Source organism: Miscanthus floridulus, chromosome 16, assembly GCF_019320115.1.
Source record: "Miscanthus floridulus cultivar M001 chromosome 16, ASM1932011v1, whole genome shotgun sequence".
Taxonomy (NCBI): domain Eukaryota; kingdom Viridiplantae; phylum Streptophyta; class Magnoliopsida; order Poales; family Poaceae; genus Miscanthus; species Miscanthus floridulus.
The window spans coordinates 71,516,379-71,535,826 of record NC_089595.1 but is presented as its reverse complement, the minus strand read 5'-3'; the positions used below and the strand labels follow the sequence as shown (position 1 = coordinate 71,535,826).

Sequence of the window (19,448 nt, the reverse complement as noted above, 5' to 3'; positions counted from 1 at the left end):
GTAGACTTTTTCCCAGTTGTTTCGATGAGCCTGGCATTGAAATCGGTGACGTGGGTGCTAGTCATTTTATGTACTTGTCTTCTATTAGTGTTTTCGGACCACCGACGTAAATTTGTATTTGCGCATCTGACTTGGATGGTGTCCTTAGAAGAAACGAGGTTTATACTGGTTCGGGCAGAAAGTCCCAACGTCTAGTTCGTCGCTGCTGCTCGTAGGGGTTACAAACAGGTGAGAGAGAGAAATGATCACAAGTCTTTAGTGAAAGGAGTGAACGGGTGCTGAGAGCTCGATTGCTGCTCAGCCATGTGCTCATGTCGTGCTCTTGTGCGGATCTGGCCTGATCCCCTTCATGGGGCGCCCTGCTTTCCCTTGTATAGGCCAAAGGAAAACGCAGGTTACAGCGAAGGAAAAGAAGAAGAACGAGAGAGAGAAAGGCTTCTAGGATTGTTAAGTCCTCCTTGATATGGATCCCATCGATCATGTAGATGTCAATAGGAACAACTCCACATCGTGGCCCTGTCCGTCACTGGTGCCATGCGTAGGAGTCATCTGCCGGTCATAGCGTTCCATCCTGTCCCGACGGATATCGTGGTGAACTGACGCGCCAGTCAGCGTTCGTACGAGGGTTAGGCAGAACAACATCCGTATGCCCGACGCTGTTCTTGATGTGAATCCTCAAGTATGGCCCATCATGGCCTCGGGTTACATCGAGTCATGCCCGTCTCTTCCCTGGTGTCAGAGTTTTGACCTAGGGCCACACGCCTAGACCTGGAGTGGTTGACGGCGATATGGGTCCCCATCGAGTGAGACGAAACCCATGACTTGGGGTCGAGCGAGACGGAGCCCGTGACTCGAGGTCGGATGAGATGGAGCCCATGGCCTTGGGCGAGACCCCCGTGGCCTCGAGGTCAGGCGAGACAGAGCCCGTAACCCTTAGGGGTCAGACGAGATGGAGCATGCACCCAAGGGTCGGGCGAGACAGAGCCAGTGGCCTTGGGTGAGACCCCATGGTCACAGGGTCGGGTGAGATGGAACCCGCGACCCTTGGGGGTCGGACGAGACGGAGCATGTACCCAAGGGTCAGACGAGACGAAACACGTACCCAAGGGTCGAACGAGACGGAGTCCTGTGGCCTCGCGGTCGGGTGAGACAGAGCCCGTGGCCTTGGACGAGACCCCCGTGCCCTCAGGGTCGGGTGAGACGGAGCCCATGACCCTTGGGGGTCAGACAAGATGGAGCACGCACCCAAGGGTCAAGCGAGATGGAGCCCACAGCCTCGGGGTCAAGCGAGATAGAGCCCGTGACCCTTAAGGGTCAGACGAGACAGAGCATGCACCCAAGGGTTGGGCGAGATAGAGCCTGTGGCCTCAGGGTCCGGCTAGACGGAGCCCACGGCCTTGGGCGAGACCCCCGCGGCCTTAGGGTTGAGCGAGACGGAAATTGCGTCCTTGGGGTTGGGCGAGACAGAGTCCATACCCAAGGGGTCGGGCGAGACATATTAATACGTCTTGCTCTGTCTGGGGAAGTTAGTGTGGGCGCTAACTCTCTTGCTTTGGGTATCCCTAATATCGATACCCGACAGTAGCCCTCGAGCCTGCGGAGGAGTAGAATACTCCTTTGGAGGCTTTTTCGGATGGGAGGACTTTGAGGGCCTTGGCCTTCTTTTTGTAGCGCGTGGCATGTCCCAGCGGTTCCCTTTCATCGTGATCAGACCCCTTGGGGGTATAGCCGTGAGATTTGGTGGGTTAGAAAAGGTATTTCCTGATTCTAACCCCTATGGGGGTCTATCGTTCTACTACCGCACGTTCAGTCTCCTTGCGAGTCCAACTTTCCTTGAGGGCCCATAGTGGGGGTCCGGTCGAGGGTTGGCTCGTCTTTGTGATCGTCACCCCATCTGTGATTTCCACAACCAGAGGGGTTAGGCTAACGTCACTTGCCTCGATGGCTCAAGTGTCATGCCTAGCTTGGGTCAGCTGGTGGCTGACTCTAGATTCTCAGCGGTCAACCCATATAGTTCTCAAGTCCATTCGACCGATCTTGAGGGCTCTCTGCCTTTCTTCAAGGAAAAACAATGGATCATATCCGGCCAAGACTTGAACGTGGGCCGTGATGCCCATGCGCCCGGGTACTGGCCGCTAGCGGGCCCATCCCTTTCCACCCCTCACTCTAAAGGTGCCCGGAGCGGTTGTAGAAACCGTCGGTGGGCCAACCTTCAAACCCCTGGGCCTAGACGGGTCATAGGAGCGTTTTTAGCTCCATATCCCTCTTACCTGTGATGGGTCGTGGCCCATTCGGGGAGGCGAAATGTCCAGTGTGTTTTCCAAGGGGATGGCCATAGGTTGCGTGCGCACACCCCGTGATGAGACATGGTGATAGGTCGTGGCAGGCGCGGAGATCTAGGCAGGCAGTTGGTTTCTTCACACTCATCGCCCCTATAAAACCAAAGGGTTAGCCCTTCGTGTTTCATACGCATGCCTACATCCTTACCTCCATAGCCATGCCGCCATCACCAACGCTTAGGTTTCCTGTCTTCGCATCTCCATTGTCATTGAGCTCGCATCCATCCGTCCCCACCTCCAATGGATCCATGGTGCTGTTCCAACATCACCTTCCAGCGCATGGAGGGCCTCGTCCATCATGGTCTTCTCCATGCGCGGACCTTGACTGAGGAGTGGTTGCTGCCCGACAACGAGGATTCATCGTCATCGCCTGATAGCTACATGGTGTCGTTCGCCCACTTCCACGAGCGTGGGCTCATGACCCCTGCCCACAAATTCCTCTAGGGGCTGCTGCACTTCTACAAGATTGAGCTATAGCATCTCAATCCCAATGGGATCTAGCACATGGCGGCGTTCATCGCGCTGTGCGATGGATTCCTTGGGATCAGCCCCACTTCTACTTGTGGAGGTATTTCTTTGCCGTCAACCTCCAGAAGAAGAGGGAGAAGGGTGGTAGGCAGGAGCTACACATGCCGATAGGGTATGCCAGCATCCAACTTCAGAATAATCAAGCCAGCAAGTACCCATCCATGCAGCTCTCGATGTCTAGCAAGGGGGCACTCGCAGTGGTTCTACCTTAAGAATGATGTCACCGCCCCTCTACCGGTGTTCACCGGGCGCCTGATCAAAGAAGCCCAGAGCAGTGGAGGAAGTGGGGTGTCTTAGAGAAGGACAAGAAGAAGATCCAAGACCACATCGCCGCCATCCACATCCTAAAGGAGAATGGCCTAAAAGGGTCAGGCATCAGCGAGGCTTACCACACGAGGAGGGTGGCGCCATTGATGACGCACGCGCTCCCTCTATATGCGATGGCGCCCGAGGTGTCATTCGACGGAACAGCGCTCGTCGAGGGAATGCTCCCCAACTCTGAGATCGCACAACGCATCAAGGAGGCAATGGAGCCTTTGTGGGACAACACGGGTGCCACCCTCCACTTTGTCTACCCGGTGCCAGGGTATCCTCCAATGTGGCTAGAGCCAGGCTACATTGTCTTCGTAAGTTTTCCTTTCTCTTGCCTTCTCTTCAATTAATTTTCTGACCCTATGAGACTAACTTTGAGAGGGGCGGGACCAGCCAGGGACCTCATCCTCATGGATCACCCGGCGCCGCTGCTGAGGGATTCGTTCGTGAGGGCGATGAATCGCGCCGAGGGTGAGCGACTGAGAAAGGCGAAGGAGGACAAGAAGAAGAAGATGCAATGGAAGCTTCGAGCGTAGGAACAAGGGGAGGACACTGACAACGATGATGACGATGATGATGGTGACGATGATGAGGTGATGAAGGAAGAAAAACAGTAGCTGATGATATCGAGTGGGACAACCTAGAGAATGAAGATGCGTTGATAGGCATCAATTCATCCTTATAGGTGTCAGGGCCTTTCCCATTCCATGGAGGGGAGGGTACATCTGGGGAGCCGGTGGAGGTAGGACGTACTATCAGCCTGCCCCAGGAGCCAACAGAGGCAGGCGGCTCTACCATCGCGCTTGAGGTGCCAGTGGAGGTGGGTGGCTCTGCCGTCGTGCCCCAAGAGCCAAGGGGGTGGATTGTTCCGCTAATGTGCCCTAGGAGCTGCCAGGGGCGAGCCCCTCTACCCAGGAGCATGCGACGGGCTTGAAACGGCCTCATTCTGACGAGGTAGAGGAAGGGTCAGGGGGTTCGTCACCCAAACGCGTCTGTCGCTCAACGGCGCTAAGGTGAGTTATCAATTCCTCTGTTTTTTCCTGTTTTAGATAGATTTCACCATGACTTATGTTTTTTGTCTGTTGCAGCATCGACAGGCAGCGAAATCCTTTGGTGCTGGCGCTGAAGAAGAGCATCACCCTCCAATTAGGGCGGCGGCCGTCAGCTGGTGTCACGCCCATTTCAGATGGGAGCGGCGCTAGTATGACCGCGTTGCCGTCTAGTCAGGAGCCGCCCACGCTGGTGCCTGTGCCCTCAGTGGGACGAGCGGACATGGGCATTTAAGGGATTCCTTCGGAGGTCGTGGAGCAGCCGGTGATAGCCGCGATACTACTGCCAACGGTGGGGCAGACGGGGCTACCGACCGTGCTCGTGGCACCGACCGTGGCGGGTACGATGTAGCGGATCGTGACCCCACCGATGCAGGTGGAGGTGGCAGCGGCTGTGATAGATGGGTCATAGCTGGGCACAACGGCCACATTGCCTGAGGCATTGGCGCAAGCTATGTCATCGATGGCCCAAGCGACGACGCCTGGCATGAGCCAGACGGAGGAGGACATGGCTAAGGGGTCCTCGGGGTTCATGGTGCTGGGAGAGAGGTTCATGTCAGCACTGCTGACCCCTTCTATCGCCAAAGGGGGCGTCCCAGTGGGGACGTCATGGCGAGAGGGGTCGGCGATGCTTGGGGCTGACGGGGAGTCATCCCTGGCCCTCACGTCGGTGGGCAGTGGGTCGCCCGTGTGGGGAAAGCCCTGCTCTAGTGGATAGATCTACAGGATTCGACATTGACACTTTTTACCCTTGACGGTGCCACAGAGAGCATGGAGTAGGAGAGCCTCGACGTAGGGATCGCGTCTATGCTCAAGGCCCTGGACCATGCCACGATGCATTGCGCGACGTTGTTGTTCCCTCCGGCCGAGTATTGCTTGGTCCTACTTCTTGCCCTTTTCTTCCTCTATATACCTTTTGTATCCTGACCATCGTCTCCCTATAGTCCCTTATAGCTCGTAGCCAGGGGAAATTTGGGTTCCTTTGTCAATAGAAGGAAGCCTAGGACCGCCTCATCGAGGAGGCACAGCTATGCAGGAAGGTGACAGCTCAGCTCATTGCCGCCTAGCAGAGGGTGGTAGAGCTGACTCCCCTCACCAAGGAGGTGGCCAATCTTTGATTGTGGGTGGCTGAGGCCCGTTGGGATGCTGACAAGATCGAGAAGGCATTCGAGGCCCTATCGGTGAGGTTGTGGAAGGATAACAAAGAAGCCGCCAGGGTCAGGAAGGAGCAGGATGAGTTGTTCTAGAAGGATGCCAAACCCCACCAGCAGATCCATGACCTTTTGGGTGAGGTTGAGAAAGAAAGGGATATGAAGCAAGGGGCCAAGGAGAAGCTCGTGGCCCTAGAGAAAAGGGTGAGCCTAGATGCCGCAGCGGTCGCTTGACTACACAAGGAGTAGGATGAGCAGATCCAAACCACAAAGAGGCTCTACTCAGAACACAGCATGGCTCATGAGGAGCGTGACCAGGCCTGCCAAAAGCGTGACAGCGCGTAGCAGAAGGTTGGCTCCCTCTAGTTCGAGCTTGAAAGGGAGACGACCTGAAAGCTAGAGGCTGAGAGCGTTTCTGCCAGGCTGGCTGTGGATCTTGCTAAGGTGAGGAGAAATCTTCAGGCGGAGAGTGATGAGATCGATATCGTGTGCGCTGCCCTTGGAGTGGTCTACGATGACCTTGAGGTGGTGTGGTCGGAGGGGACCAACTCATTCACGGCTCATGCCGTCGAGATCATGGCTCAGGTGCGCCAACTCAAGAGGAATGCCCTTCACACTGAAGTCAATCAGTCCTTCGTGATTGCTCATTCTCATTATGGTGACATCATCGATCCAGAGGTGATGAGCCACGTCTACGCGCCCGGTTATGAAGTCCACGAGATGGAGGAGATGGAAATGGCGGTGGCTCCCCTTTCATAGGACCTGGCGGATAGAATAGAAGGCATAGTTCTCCCCTAGAGGGGCTAGTTAGTTAAATAGGTCGGGCGGTCATTTTTGTAATAAGCGGACAAGTTCCATCCCTTTTGTTTCATTTGAACAAGTCTGTTCTTTCGTTTCGATTGAACAAGTCTGTTCTTTCTCCTTTTTATGTGTAAAAAAGGGTTAATGAATTTTGACCCTTCTTGTTGTTAAGACTGTAGAGCTCGAGGTGTGGGCGAAAAACTCTGGTCATGCTAGTAAGAGTGCCATAGCCACTAGGGCGTAGGTTTCTTGTAGTCTGACCAGTTTCACTCGATGTTTGTTTCTGCAAACCTTGCTTCTAGGTTTTTAATCGTGAGAAAGGGTCAGGCACGACGACTGTTTCAGAAAGGGTATATATATCCTTATCAACCCCCGAGTGAGACCCAACCCCTTGTCATTGCTGAGGTTGGGTTTCACTAAAGATCGAGGGGATGATAGCAAAAACTAGTAGGAGAAAGCATCTCTTGTTTTAGAAACGTTATTCTTAGTTTTCGTACGTACCACCTCCCTAGGATCCGAGCCATCGTTCTGCGACTACACATTCAGTTTCCTTACGAGTCCAACTTTCCTCGAGCCCCTACGCGTAGCGAGGGTCCGGTCGAGGGTCGGCTCATCTTTGTGATCGTCACCCCATCCACGGTTTCTGCAATCAAAGGGGTTGAGCTAATGTCACTTGCCTCATGGCTCGAGTGTTGCACTCGATGAGCTCGCTAACGGGCATGTCCGAGTGGAATCCAGGTCTATTGTTCGTAACGGGTGTGAGGTCGAGATGGCGGACTAGAGGGGGGATGAATAGTCCTTTCTAAAATTAATCACGTCGGCTAACCAAAACAAGTGCGGAATTAAAACTCAGTCTAGCCAAGACTACACCCCTTTATTTATGTTCTCTAGCACCTTACAAAGATACTAATTAAGCAACAAAGGTGTCAGGCTAGCTAGAGCTCACCTAACCAATTCTAGAAGTAAGGTCACACAAACTTATGCCACTAGTACTTCAAGAAACAAGGGAGCTCCTACACAAGCTAGTAAGCAAAAGCACAAAGCCACCTAAGCTCACTAGCAATGCTCAATAATAAGGCAACCAATGCCAAATTAGAGAGCGCAATTACTTAGCTACGCAAACTAAGTAATGTGACTAACAAGGTTACACAAACCAAATTAGCCACGCAATGGAGCTACTTCTATGCTACATAAGCAAGAAGATAACTAGTAAGCTACACAAGCTAACTAATTATAAGAGCAACTACACAAGCACAATGTATATGAAATATAAATACAAGCTTGTGTAATGAGGATGCAAACCAACGGAAAGAATAAAGTTGACACGGTGATTTTTCTCCTGAGGTTCATGTGCTTGCCAACATGATAGTCCCCGTTGTGTCAACCACTCACTTGGTGGTTCGGCGACTAATTAGCATCACCCGCCAAGCCCGCACGTCGGGCACTGCAAGAACCTACCCCAAAAGTGAGGGTAGCTCAATGACACGCTCAACTAGAGTTGCTCTTCGCGGCTCCCGCGGGGCGAGCACAATACCCCTCATAAAGCTCTTCTCCGGAGCACCGCACAAGCTTCTTGCGGGCTTCAACGGAGACCACCACCAAGCCATCTAGGAGATGGCAACCTCCAAGGGTAACAAGCATCACCGGCTTGCAACTTGATCACCTAGTGCCACTCGATGTAACTGCTCGATGCAATCGCACTAGAATCGCTCTCTCACACAATCGGATGATCACTATCAAGCATATGTGAGATAGAGGGCTCCCAAGCACACACAAGCATGGACACAAAGTCCCCCGAGGTGCTCAACCACAGCCATGGTCGAGACCATCTTCTCTTTATAGTCCTATGGGCTAAACTAGCCATTACCCCTTCACTATGTGTTTTTCAGGTTGATCGGACGCTTCGGTCAGATCGACAGGACGCAAGACCTCAGCGTCCGGTTGCCCGATGCTTGCCACATGTCATCAACTTCAAATGCTGTTCACCCTATCTCAATGGTCAAGTGATGACCGAACACAGCTGCTCAAGTGACCGGACGCAGCAACCCTAGTGTCCGGTCATTTCCAGTAAGGTACCAGTCGCGATCGGACGTGTCCGGTCGGTCACGATCGGACGCAACATCAGCGTTCGGTCCTTCTCCAACTTTTCTTCGTTGTCTACATCACCGTACGTTAGCCTGACTGAACGCACCTTGCCAGCGTCCGGTCACTTTCATCACCAGCGTCCGGTCGAAGACCGATGCCAGCGCGCGCTCTGCTGCCACTAATCGAACGCAAGACCCCAGCATCCGATCACTGCGTGATCAGCATTCGGTGCACTCTATGAGACCATATCTTTTCTGTATAGGACGCCGGTGGCACCATTGGACTATCCGCACTCTACGAGCGGACACTCTGCCGGTAAAGTTTCAAACCCTTCTCACCTCCGTTCCATCGCTAAGTTGATCCACATCAACTCCAACTTTATCTCCTTTATAAATGTGCCAACACCACCAAGTGTACACCACTATGTGTATGTGTATTAGCATTTTCACAATTATTTTTCAAAAGGATTAGCCACTCAACTTGCCACACCACTCAATCCTAGCGATGATGCAAAGTTAGATCACTCGAGTGGCACTAGATGACTGATATGCAAACAAGTTTGCCCCTCTTGATAGTATGGCCATCTATCCTAAACCCGGTCACAAACTTCTCTACACACCTATGACCGGTGAAATGAAATACCCTAGGTTATACCTTTGCCTTGCGTATTCTATTCCATCTCCTCCAATGTCGATGCAACACATGCACCAACACGATCAACAATGATATGATTCACTTCATATCATCACGTGATCATATTGGTTCATTGATCTTGACTTCACTTGCTTTTCACTGTTGCCTTCGTCCATCGGTGCCAAGTCTTGCTCAAGCTTCACCGTCACGTGGTCCATCGCTCCAAAGCATCCGACTTGTCCTTCATGCTTGTAACCTATCCATCAAGCTAAGTCTTGTCTTGATCTTCTTCACCTTGATCACATGACTCAATGTCATGTCTCATATGCAATAAGCTCCTTCATCATCACATGTGTGAGCTTTGCAACATCTCCAAGCCATTTTCACCTTCATGGCATATGTTGCTCACACATATGTACCTGTGGACTAATCACCTGTGTATCTCACATAAACATAATTAGTCTACCTAGATTGTCACTCAATTACCAAAACCACACAAGGACCTTTCAACGAGGTCGGTATAGCCCTCGTGTGGCATTCCACTGCTCCTTAACCCGCCTCCCGGTAGATGCCCGAGTCATTTCGGAGACCGATTCAGGTGGCCCGCTGGCCTCTCCTCAATGGAGATTCTATGGGCATGGCTCAATGTTAGGATTGAATGAGAAGGACGAGATGACCCTATCCGCTTCTGAGTGGTTCGGACGAAGGCCACTGGGGCTCATTTGCATTTTCTCCCATGGCTCTGTTTGACGCGAGGTGGCCTCGAGCCCTTCGCGGGCTGGCCTTCGAACCCCAGTCGGTTGTCACTCATGTTGACACGAGGCATCCTCGAGCCCTTCGTAGGCTGGCCTTTGAACCCAGTTGATTGTCGCTCATGTTGAATGAGACGACTGTTGCTTCGTGTCGCGACATGACACGAAGCGTCGTGATGCAATAATTGCATATGTGATGTTTGGATGTATGAGAATGGATGGATGAATGCTCATGCACTGGAAAAGTAAAGTGGGGGTTCGTAAAGTTCGGGGAGCTCTTACCGGCTATGTCTGAGTGGAATCCGGGTCTATCGTTCATGATGGAGTCAGCATAACCCGCATGGGGCATTCTACTGCTCCTTACCCATCTCTCGACAGCGGTCCGAGCCGTCTTATCGACTTGGGTGACCCATTGGCCTCTCCTCGATGGAGATTCCACCAGTGGACCCCTCCAAACCCTTCCTGGGAAGGTGGAGGCTAAAGCTCGGGGTGCCAGCAAAAAAACTCTGATCATGCTGGTGAGCAAAAATATCGTAGCTGCTGGGGCGTAGGTTCCTTGCGGTCCGACCAGTTTTACTCGGCGTTTGGTTACTCAAACCTTGCCTTTACGTTTTTAACATGATAAAGGGTCAGGCATAGAGAATATCTACATAATAGACATACTCTTACCAGCCCTCGAGTGAGGCCCGATCCCTTGTCATTGTTGGGGTCGGGCGTCACTTAAAGATCATGGAATCGATAGCGAAACTAATAAGACTCGGGGTCGGGCGAGACGGAGCCCATGGCCTTGGGCGAGACCCCTACGGCCTTGGGGTCGGGCGAAACAGAGTCCGTGACCCTTCGGGTCGAACAAGACGGAGCATGCACCCAAGGGTCGAACGAGACGGAGTCCCGCGGCCTCACGGTTGGGCGAGACGGAGCCCATGGCCTTGGGCGAGACCCCCACGGCCTCGGGGTTGGGCGAGACGGAGCCCGTGACCCTTGGGGGTCGGACGAGATGGAGCACGCATCCAAGGGTCGAGCGAGACGGAGCCTGCGGCCTTGGGCGAGACCCCCGTAGCCTCGGGGTCGGGCGAGATGGAAACTGCGTCCTTGGGGTCGGGCGAGATGGAGCCCGTACCCAAGGGGTCGGCGCGAGACATGTTAATACGTCTTGCTCTGTCCGGGGAAGTGAGCGTGGACGCTAACTCTCTTGCTTTGGGTATCCCTAATATCGATACCCGACATCTTCATTTTGGATTTAATGGGCAATTGGCATCTTGGATAATCAAAATTGGAGTTGGGTCTCTTTCCCAATCAGATTTTCTTATTTTTAAACAAATCTGACAAAGAAGCTGTCAGTTATAGTATTAAAAAACAAGAATAAACTTAGCATGAGGGATACAACGTATCAACAAGCACAACAAAGCATCAAAGCTAAAGAACTACCACAAGTGAAAGCAACTATCAACAACACAACAACCAATTAGAAAAGGGTTTCAAAAAAAAGGGTCTCACATGCTACACAACACCATCTTGCCATTACTACACATATTGCCACTCTACAAGCCACATACCACAACTAGTCGGTTGCCATACTATGTCACCATCATCGAACGTCAAAAGTCAATAAATCAAAAAGGCATTGTCACCGCTTGCGCCAATGTTGCTGATGATGTCCCACACCGAGCCAACCGCTGTCATGCAAGGCTAACCGCCATTGTTCATTGCAAGCTATGTAGAATTGTTTGTGTCGTCACTCAGTTGTCCTGCATCGAATTAGCCCCCGCTACGCAGGTCTACCATCAAATTCCCCATAGAGATGGAGGTGCTTAGACTTGTTTGCCAAAGCCAATACTCCTGCATGGACATTCAATCCCTCTAGAATTTGTTCTTTCTGTTGATAACGACAAAAAACTTGAGTTGGCTAGCTTTTCATTTTAGTTTGATCAGAGTTTGGTATCGATAGCTAAGGTAATCCCCTCCCCAAATTTTCGATTGAGAACACATGCATCAAACCGGATCTTTAGAAGTGTTATTGATTCTATGATGAGTAATGTTTTACTTATTTCTACGCCTCCAAGTAGTCCGATTTTTCCTCCTTGATGATAAGGAGTTAAAAGATCTGCTCCTGCAATTGGGTCATTGGGATTACGAATTAGTTGTCTAATTGTCTTGTTGATAATAATAGTATCTTGTACTTCAAGGGTTATTGATTTGTTCTTTAAAATACTATGAATTTTATTAGTCTATCAAGAATGCTCGAACATACTAAAAATTTATTGCGATAAGTTAGACCTCCATGTCAGCTATGAGGAGGTTACCTTTGAGCAAGTTCTCTTGGTACACGTGATTTCTCAAGAAATGTATCTTGAAGAACAACACCTGTGTAGTATGCCATTTATAACTGACTGACCTACTGCTCCCATCCGTCCTAAAATATAAAGGAACTAGTTTTGTCCTAAGTTAAATTATGGTAAATTTGACTAAATTTATAGAAAAGGGTATTAACATCTATCACATCCAAGAGGTATATTATAAAAGAAAATATTCTCATAATGTATCCAATTAAGCACGTTTGAAGTTCTATGTATTTTTCTTCTTTTCTATAAATTCGATCAAAGTTATTATAATTTGAATTAGGACAAAACTGGATCCCTTATATTTTAGGACAAAGGGAGTATTAAACATTGATTTTCTCCCCTAACTACTCTTAAATATGTTAAATACTTCCTTCATCCTAAAATATCAGGTGTTCAAGCGATTTTCAGACATGACAAGAAGCCTGGCAAAAGATCACTTTGCCCCTCACTAATTAGGATGACGAGTGTAGTTGAGTTGTTATTTTTCTTAGTTACTCGCTGGCTATTTTGGGTGATGCCAAGTTTAAAATGAATGCCAATATTTTCTGTCAAAAAGATAAAGAAGATGAGAGGTTGAGGACCCACAATATCTTTTATTTTAGTACAAATTTTAAACTCTGGATCCATTATATTTCAGGATGGAAGGAGTATAGTAGACAACATTCTAAGAGTAGTGTCATACCTCGGGATTACATGATAACGAAAAAGTTATAATTCTCACAGACCGAACAATTATAGTGGTATGATCTAATTAACCCCTTTTTTTATTGTTTTTACAGTTCTGGAAGAAATCAAGCCAAGCAGGTCACAACACATTGACATTTATTCCGGTAAAATACATGTACCACCCTGTTGCTTCCTGGAAAGTGATGAACATAGTCATACACAATTTCCTTGGGTCTGCCGGTCGCGTTACATCAGAGCTTGTTGGACTTGGCGAGGTACACGACGGCTCCGGAGGTGGCCGCCGGGATGACGATGTCGTCGGAGATGGCCCTGAGGCCCGGGACGAACCTCTTGGTGAGGAACGCGCACACCGGCACGCCGAAGAGGACGACGAGGATGTCGACGGCGGCCTTGCCGAAGGTGAAGCTGTCTATCTTGAGGATCGCCTTGGCGATGTTCTCGAATTCCTGCGCGGTCACGTTCGTCCCCCTTCCCTTGTGGAACTTCTGCGCTTGGGGGAAAACACGGAGGAAACTGAATGAGGAGTCCGCTCTACGGTAAGGCGCTGCTAGCTGTTTGCTTGAGCACGACAAGCAAGCCGACAACGAGTTTCGCGGGTTTCGATTGCAAAGGAAAGGATGATTCCGCGAAAAAAACCAAAATTATGCTCCGAACTAATGTTAAAAGCCACTGCTATTATTGGAGTAGTCGAAAAAGAGAGATACTTGTAATTGTACGGAAGAAACCTAAACAGATTTCACATTGGCACGAAAGAATCACCCTCACCTCGTACTTTTCCTTGAGCTCCTCTTTTGGTGGTATCCTGTACTGCAACTGCCCTCTCTCTTCGCAAAATTTTCTGAAGTGGAGTGCAAGAGAGAGAGAATGCGTAAGAGCGATCTTGTTTAGGTATTATTACTTACGTACTCCCTCCGTTCCAAAAAAAAAAAAAAAAACCTCGGGAGTATGCAATAGTATTTGATTGCGCCATTTTTTTAACACCCGGTGATCCAAACAATGAACGACTCCATGTGATATCATCTTCTACGAATGATCCATAACTGCTTATAATCTAGATTCAGGCCATGCATAAGAATCATTATAAACAATGAACTTACTCGATAAGCTCGTAAATGGCGTGGTGGAACTCATCGAACTCCGTCACATCCTTCACTTTGGCGTCGTAGTTCTCCTTCATGAATTCGATGAGCGCGTTTGCGTCGCTGGATTTGTGCGCTTTCTTCGCGTCCTTCTTCTCGGGGGTCTTCTGCACTGCCTCCTCACCCCCTACCATTCATCAGAGCGACCAGTGTTTTTCATTCGCAATGCGTACGGCATCGGCATTTCCATGGTGAATCGGTCGAGTATGGACTGCGTGTGTTTTGCCATACCTTGCTTCGCCTTGGCAGCTCCTTGGCCCATGGAGTCCCGAATTCTTTCTTCTTGCCACAATTCACAGTTGGAGAAGTAGTTTGCCGTGCGTGCACATGCAGGCACGGCCGCGACGATATATACGTGTGTATATAGGGGCCGCAGTGATGTTCCTTGTGTGAGACAAAGGCAACGGCATCGCTCCGGCTGAACGCAAAGTCAGGTACGCATCAACCAAGGAAAGGGCACAACACAAGAACGCTAGTGACTCTGGCCTAACGCAAGCTTAGATTCCCTAGCTAGCACATGCCATACGTACACCGTCAGCAAACATTTCTGGGATTGGCAAGGAAACTAGATTTCCTTCAACCCCCACCCCACACCCACCCACGCACGCACCCAAAAAAAATAAGGATAAAGAAAAGAAAAGAAGAAGAAGAAAGAAAGAAATCAGTCAAAGCATACAAAGAGGTCGGCATTGCGCAGATCAAGACTAAAGCTTCAGTCCCAATTCATTGCAGCAATAACATTCACTAAACCCCTAAAGCTAAAAAGTATAACTTACTTTCAGCATTGACGATACAGGCTAACAAACTCTATTCTATACAATAAGTGAATCAGCCAATGTACTAACCAAGATCTTACTGCTCTCAAACACACCATTTTCAGGAAGAACAAATACAATAGAAAAAATAATCATCATGGCATCATGGTAAAGGATACCTCTACAAGCGCTTGACATACAGCCAAAACAAGATATTGACAAATAATATCTTCTGCATATGTATTTGATCTTTGACTGCTGCATCTTGTGTGGTGAGCCGAACATTATCCACCGTTTGGTTAGGTAGATACTGGCTTCAAGAGTCAAATACCGGTTACAAAATTGTGATGCTGCAGCAAGAAGAGCTGTGCTTCAGCCTTGATAGCATGCTCAGATTCTGCCAAGCGGTGACTCATCACTGTGCTCATCTACCAACCACAGCCCATGATCACGGAACCGTTTTATCTTCTTCTCAAACCCTGTGATGTAGTTATTATGTATAATGACATGCTTGCCCTTCGTCTGATTGACCCATGTTTTATTCTTGAAATATAGGCCTCCGGTTGGAAATGCAGACTGAGGCAGGAGGTACACATCAACCTGCAAGCATATCTTCTGTTAATAGTTTTATAAAGGACACTATCGTTGAAGGAATATCCTAAATGTATGAAAAAGGAATAGAAAGCTACCATGAGCTATATGACAGAATGTTATGTACTATTTGTTTCGGTGTCCAAAGGACATCCATTAATATACTTTCAGAAACAGAATTTAATATAAAAACGAGAAATCTAGAATGCAGCAAGGTTGTTGCCAGAAGACATACAACATTTTATTGTCGAGATATTTTAAAGAGACACTATGAAATACAGTACCTTTCCAAACTTAGTCTGATAATCTTCAATAAAGCTTGTTAAACATTATTTTTCCATGTGCATGTACAGAATATAAAAATACAAAAAAAAATATTATTTTGAAACATTTTTTTTACTACATATTCACTGTTAAGATTTCCATGTAAAACTTTTTTTTTGGCAAGCGGTAGTGTCCTTACCGCCTGTGACCAGAAGGTCCCGGGTTCGAGTCGTGGTCTCCTCGCATTGCCCAAGCGAGGGTAAGGCTTGCCACTGACACCCTTCCCCAGACCCCGCACAGAGCGGGAGCTCTCTGCACTGGGTACGCCCTTTTATATTACTAGTCAAAGTTTTAGAAGCTTGACCACATAAATTCTGAAAAACATAATGCATCCATATGGAAAACAGAGGAAATAGAAACCTACAACTAATGTCACGATGATACAGTTACTCCGAGGTAGCCTTAAGGGTTGTCTAGTTGTATTTATAAAACATTTCTACTTACTGAGATCTGGGACAGACGGAAAGAGATACAACAGGCCACACCGAAGTCCAAAGAGTTTCCAGAACCCACTCCCAATCTAGATTTTTAGCAAGATTGAAAAAAGTTGTTCTCCAAGCTCCAACAACTCCTTATCTCAACTCCCAATCTTTCCGCACTTGGGAAAATCAATGCAATCGCGCGGAAATATTCGCTCGCGTATCGACGTGCCAATCTAGAAGTGGAAGGATGTTGGAAGAATAAAGAGTAAGACAGTTCCTGATGCAAATATAAGAGAGAGAAAGGAAGTATAAAAGTGGTTGGGGTGATTTGGAAATAGTTCAGGATTCCTGATGCAAAATTGTCTTCTATATTTTAGGAGCGAGGTTTTGGAAACTGTTGGAGGAAGGCAACACATATGCTCCCAATTTTTTTAGCCACTTCTAAAACTCATTGATTTACCAACTAATTTTTTGGGAACTATTGGAGATGCTCTAAGGAAATACCATCCAGTTGGAAAGAAAAGCTACTATGTTTAGGGGAAATATGCAGTTGTTATTAAGAACCACAAATAAAAGGCTGATGTGTATACTGTAAAAATCTAGACAGTTTCATATTATTTACAGGCAAATGTAATGTTACAAGTCACAAGTCCACTTTGCCCAGTACATAATAGCACGAGGACATGTGGAGCCACCAAGAAAATACACGCACATAGAAACAAAAATGAATGCCCATGTTGTAGAGGGAGATCTATATCCACAAATGCACTTACCATTACAGAAACTTTGAAAATCACAAACTGCTGTACCAAATCACCAAAAAGTAATTCTTTTTAAAAGGCAAAAAGTTCTCTCACTTCGTAATGTTCTAGGAAATTTGGCAAGTAGTTTGTATTGTTTAAATCTTATTAGGCTCAACAAGTCTTTCGCATTAGTTCAAGGTGAAAACAATGGTTTCAATTTCCTTCTCCTTATAAACAAACAACACATCAAGGTTAAGGCTAGATTGGATCAATTAAGCCCATATCATCCACTCATTCTGCCCAACAGCACAACTAATATCAAAGTAGGCTGGCTATGCTAGATCCTAAATCACAAACTCAAACATGCGATGGGTCATGCGTTAGCGTGACCCCTCCACCTGCCGCCGCCGAAGAAGAAGGGTCCAGGGTCAGGGTTCCCAATCACCGGTGGCTCTAGAAGGGGGTTTGGGACGCAGCCACGACACGACGGTGGGCTGCGGTCTGGCGGTGCAGTGAGGTTACCGCTGGAGCCACGGGTGACAGGAGGGCAGCGAGCGGAGATGGAGGTGGGGGCGTCGCGGTGCAAGTGATCACTGGTCACTGGTGGCCCTATGATTAGGGGAAAGCGAGGTCGAGGCGACGGTGACAGGAGGCAGGAGGGGCAGCGAGGTAGTTGGAGCCGCCGACCGCCAGTGGTTGAAGAGAGTGGCAGAGGCGGCAGGAGGTAGACGAGGGAGGCGGGGAAGACGATAGGGAGAGGGGTTGCACTCTACCCGAAGTTGCGACGGGTCACATGTTAACCTCCCCAATCCTAAGTCGGCCCCAAATAGTGAAATAGTTCACAAATTAACTGAAAAAACTCAACACACGGGAAAAGACCGTCTCGCAGCATTGGATTAAGAAGAAACCTCTCGCATGCAGGATGGGAAACAACCCGAAGGCCAGCTGCCCTGGACGTACCATTGAGCGCCCAGGACACATGCTTGAGGCCATGTGGTTACACGTATAGCTTAGTACCACAGCCGATGAAGGGTGCTACCACAGGGAGTCAAACTCAGAACCAAAGGTGCTACTAAGGCTCCTATGACCATTAGGCTACAGACAAGTTCGCAAATACTTCACAGATAAGCCCTGCCTGGCACAAGCCCAATGGTACTGAGGCATGGGCGCACAGCGTATTTTGCTCTTTCATTTAGCATTATGAATATACAAATCTACCGCACAACTAAAGCAAACCACTAATTTGTTCAAGCAAAAGTTGATAACTAAGATCAATTACCCTAAGGTATGCATATTACCCATTCAACCAAATGCTCACAAAACACTAAAAAAACAACTCCAAGATAATCTGATTGATAAAAGAATAGAAGACAGTCTATGGTGCTAGGATGTTCTTTGGCATGTATCCTTGCATTGTAAGAGAAGAAATCTAGGAGAAACAAACCTGCCCAGCAGTCTTGTTCAAAGCCCAGTTGAATGCTGGCTGATCATTTGACTTCCTCTGCTTCGACCAGGGCTGCTCCTTAAGCTCCTCGATCCACTTCCTTAACAGGAGCTTAGCACCTTCAGTTGGCCTGAGGAAAATCATGCAGCTGCAAATATATGTCCGCCCTTTCTTCCCTGGTGGTGGTAGCTCATGTGAATGATCAAGTGGTTTCACCTGCAATGCAATCCACAGTTCCCCAGTCAGTTCCTCAGTAAGCTATCTTCCAACCAAACCCTCAGTTGCAAACGCAGCAACCACACACACATACAGGAGTCATATCGTCCATGAAGTACACGTCGTGATTCTCGACGAGGTAAGGGAACGGGTCGGCAAGCCACACCATGTCGACATCGTTGTACATGACGCTGTACCCGAGCTCAAGAATCTGCAGCAGGTGCCGTGGCCGGCGCGAGGTGAAGTTGAAGAACCCCTGTAGTCACAGACGGAAAGGATAGCCGCAGTTACGCATGCAGACACAGACATTTCATCGAACAGTTTGAGCTGTGGATTCCTCCTCACCTGGGATCCAAATTTGTGGGCGGTCTGGGCATCGGGCGCGGGGGGCACAAGGACGGCGTGTCCTGGCCAGGCGGCATTGATGCGGTCGAGGGTCTCGTAGTCCTCGGCGATGACGAGCACCTGATCCGCGCGGCCGGCGCGACGGACGCTGATGAGCCAATTGGAGAGGAAGGGGAGGTACGGTCCGGAGACAGCGGCGAGGAGCACGGTGCCGTTTCCCGCTGCGGCGGCGAAGGCGGCGGCCTCCTGGAGGGTGTAGGAGCGCCACGGGGGCGAAGGAGGGCGCGCTGCTGGACCCCAGGGGAGGAGGAGGGCCAGCGAAGAGGAGAACCGCAAGGAGGGAGAAGAGGTAGGGGAGTGTGAGGAGGTGGTGCGGGCGGGAGGGGGCGGTGGCGGCGGTGGGGGAGGAGACGGGGAGAGAGTCGCCCGCTGCCGGCGGCTTCTGGTGCGGCCGCTGGTGGAGCGACATTGCCGAACGCCGGAGACGGGGGGGGGGGGGGGGGGGGGGTCAGTAGTGTGGAGTAGTGGTACTGTAGAGTAATCACGCGGCGTTGGTCGGTGATGGTGAACCGGTGATCTGGATCGTGGCCGGGAAAGAGCGACGGCCGACGGCGAGTGGCTGATTGGGCTCGAGCGGTAACGCCGTGACGGTGGGTGTAACACGATAGATAGGTATTGTTAGCAACTCAGCACTGCCTTGGCTTGGTTTAGTTGTGCAAATCAATACCTTCAAAAAAAATGCTCAAAAAAATACCTTCGTAAAAAATACAGTTATCGGTTTTCGAGAAGT

At 49.4% G+C, this 19,448-nt stretch overlaps 2 protein-coding genes across 2 annotated transcripts; both read right to left on the bottom strand.

Moving 5' to 3' along the window:
- Positions 1-12,689: 12,689 nt before the first annotated feature.
- Positions 12,690-14,136, bottom strand: LOC136513269 (uncharacterized). Its single transcript, XM_066507262.1, has 4 exons — positions 14,050-14,136; positions 13,777-13,945; positions 13,445-13,517; positions 12,690-13,164 (listed from the first exon to the last, which is right to left on the bottom strand). Exons 1-4 carry the CDS (start codon positions 14,078-14,080, stop codon positions 12,910-12,912), a joined length of 528 nt encoding a protein of 175 aa, XP_066363359.1. The 5' UTR covers positions 14,081-14,136; the 3' UTR covers positions 12,690-12,909.
- A 361-nt stretch (positions 14,137-14,497) lies between these two features.
- Positions 14,498-19,133, bottom strand: LOC136513268 (UDP-D-xylose:L-fucose alpha-1,3-D-xylosyltransferase MGP4-like). The gene is given in 5 exon segments (XM_066507261.1): positions 14,498-15,173; positions 18,098-18,313; positions 18,408-18,569; positions 18,659-18,976; positions 18,978-19,133. Coding segments are annotated over 5 exon segments (1,056 nt in total). The 5' UTR covers positions 19,128-19,133; the 3' UTR covers positions 14,498-14,963.
- Between the last annotated feature and the right edge of the window lie 315 nt (positions 19,134-19,448).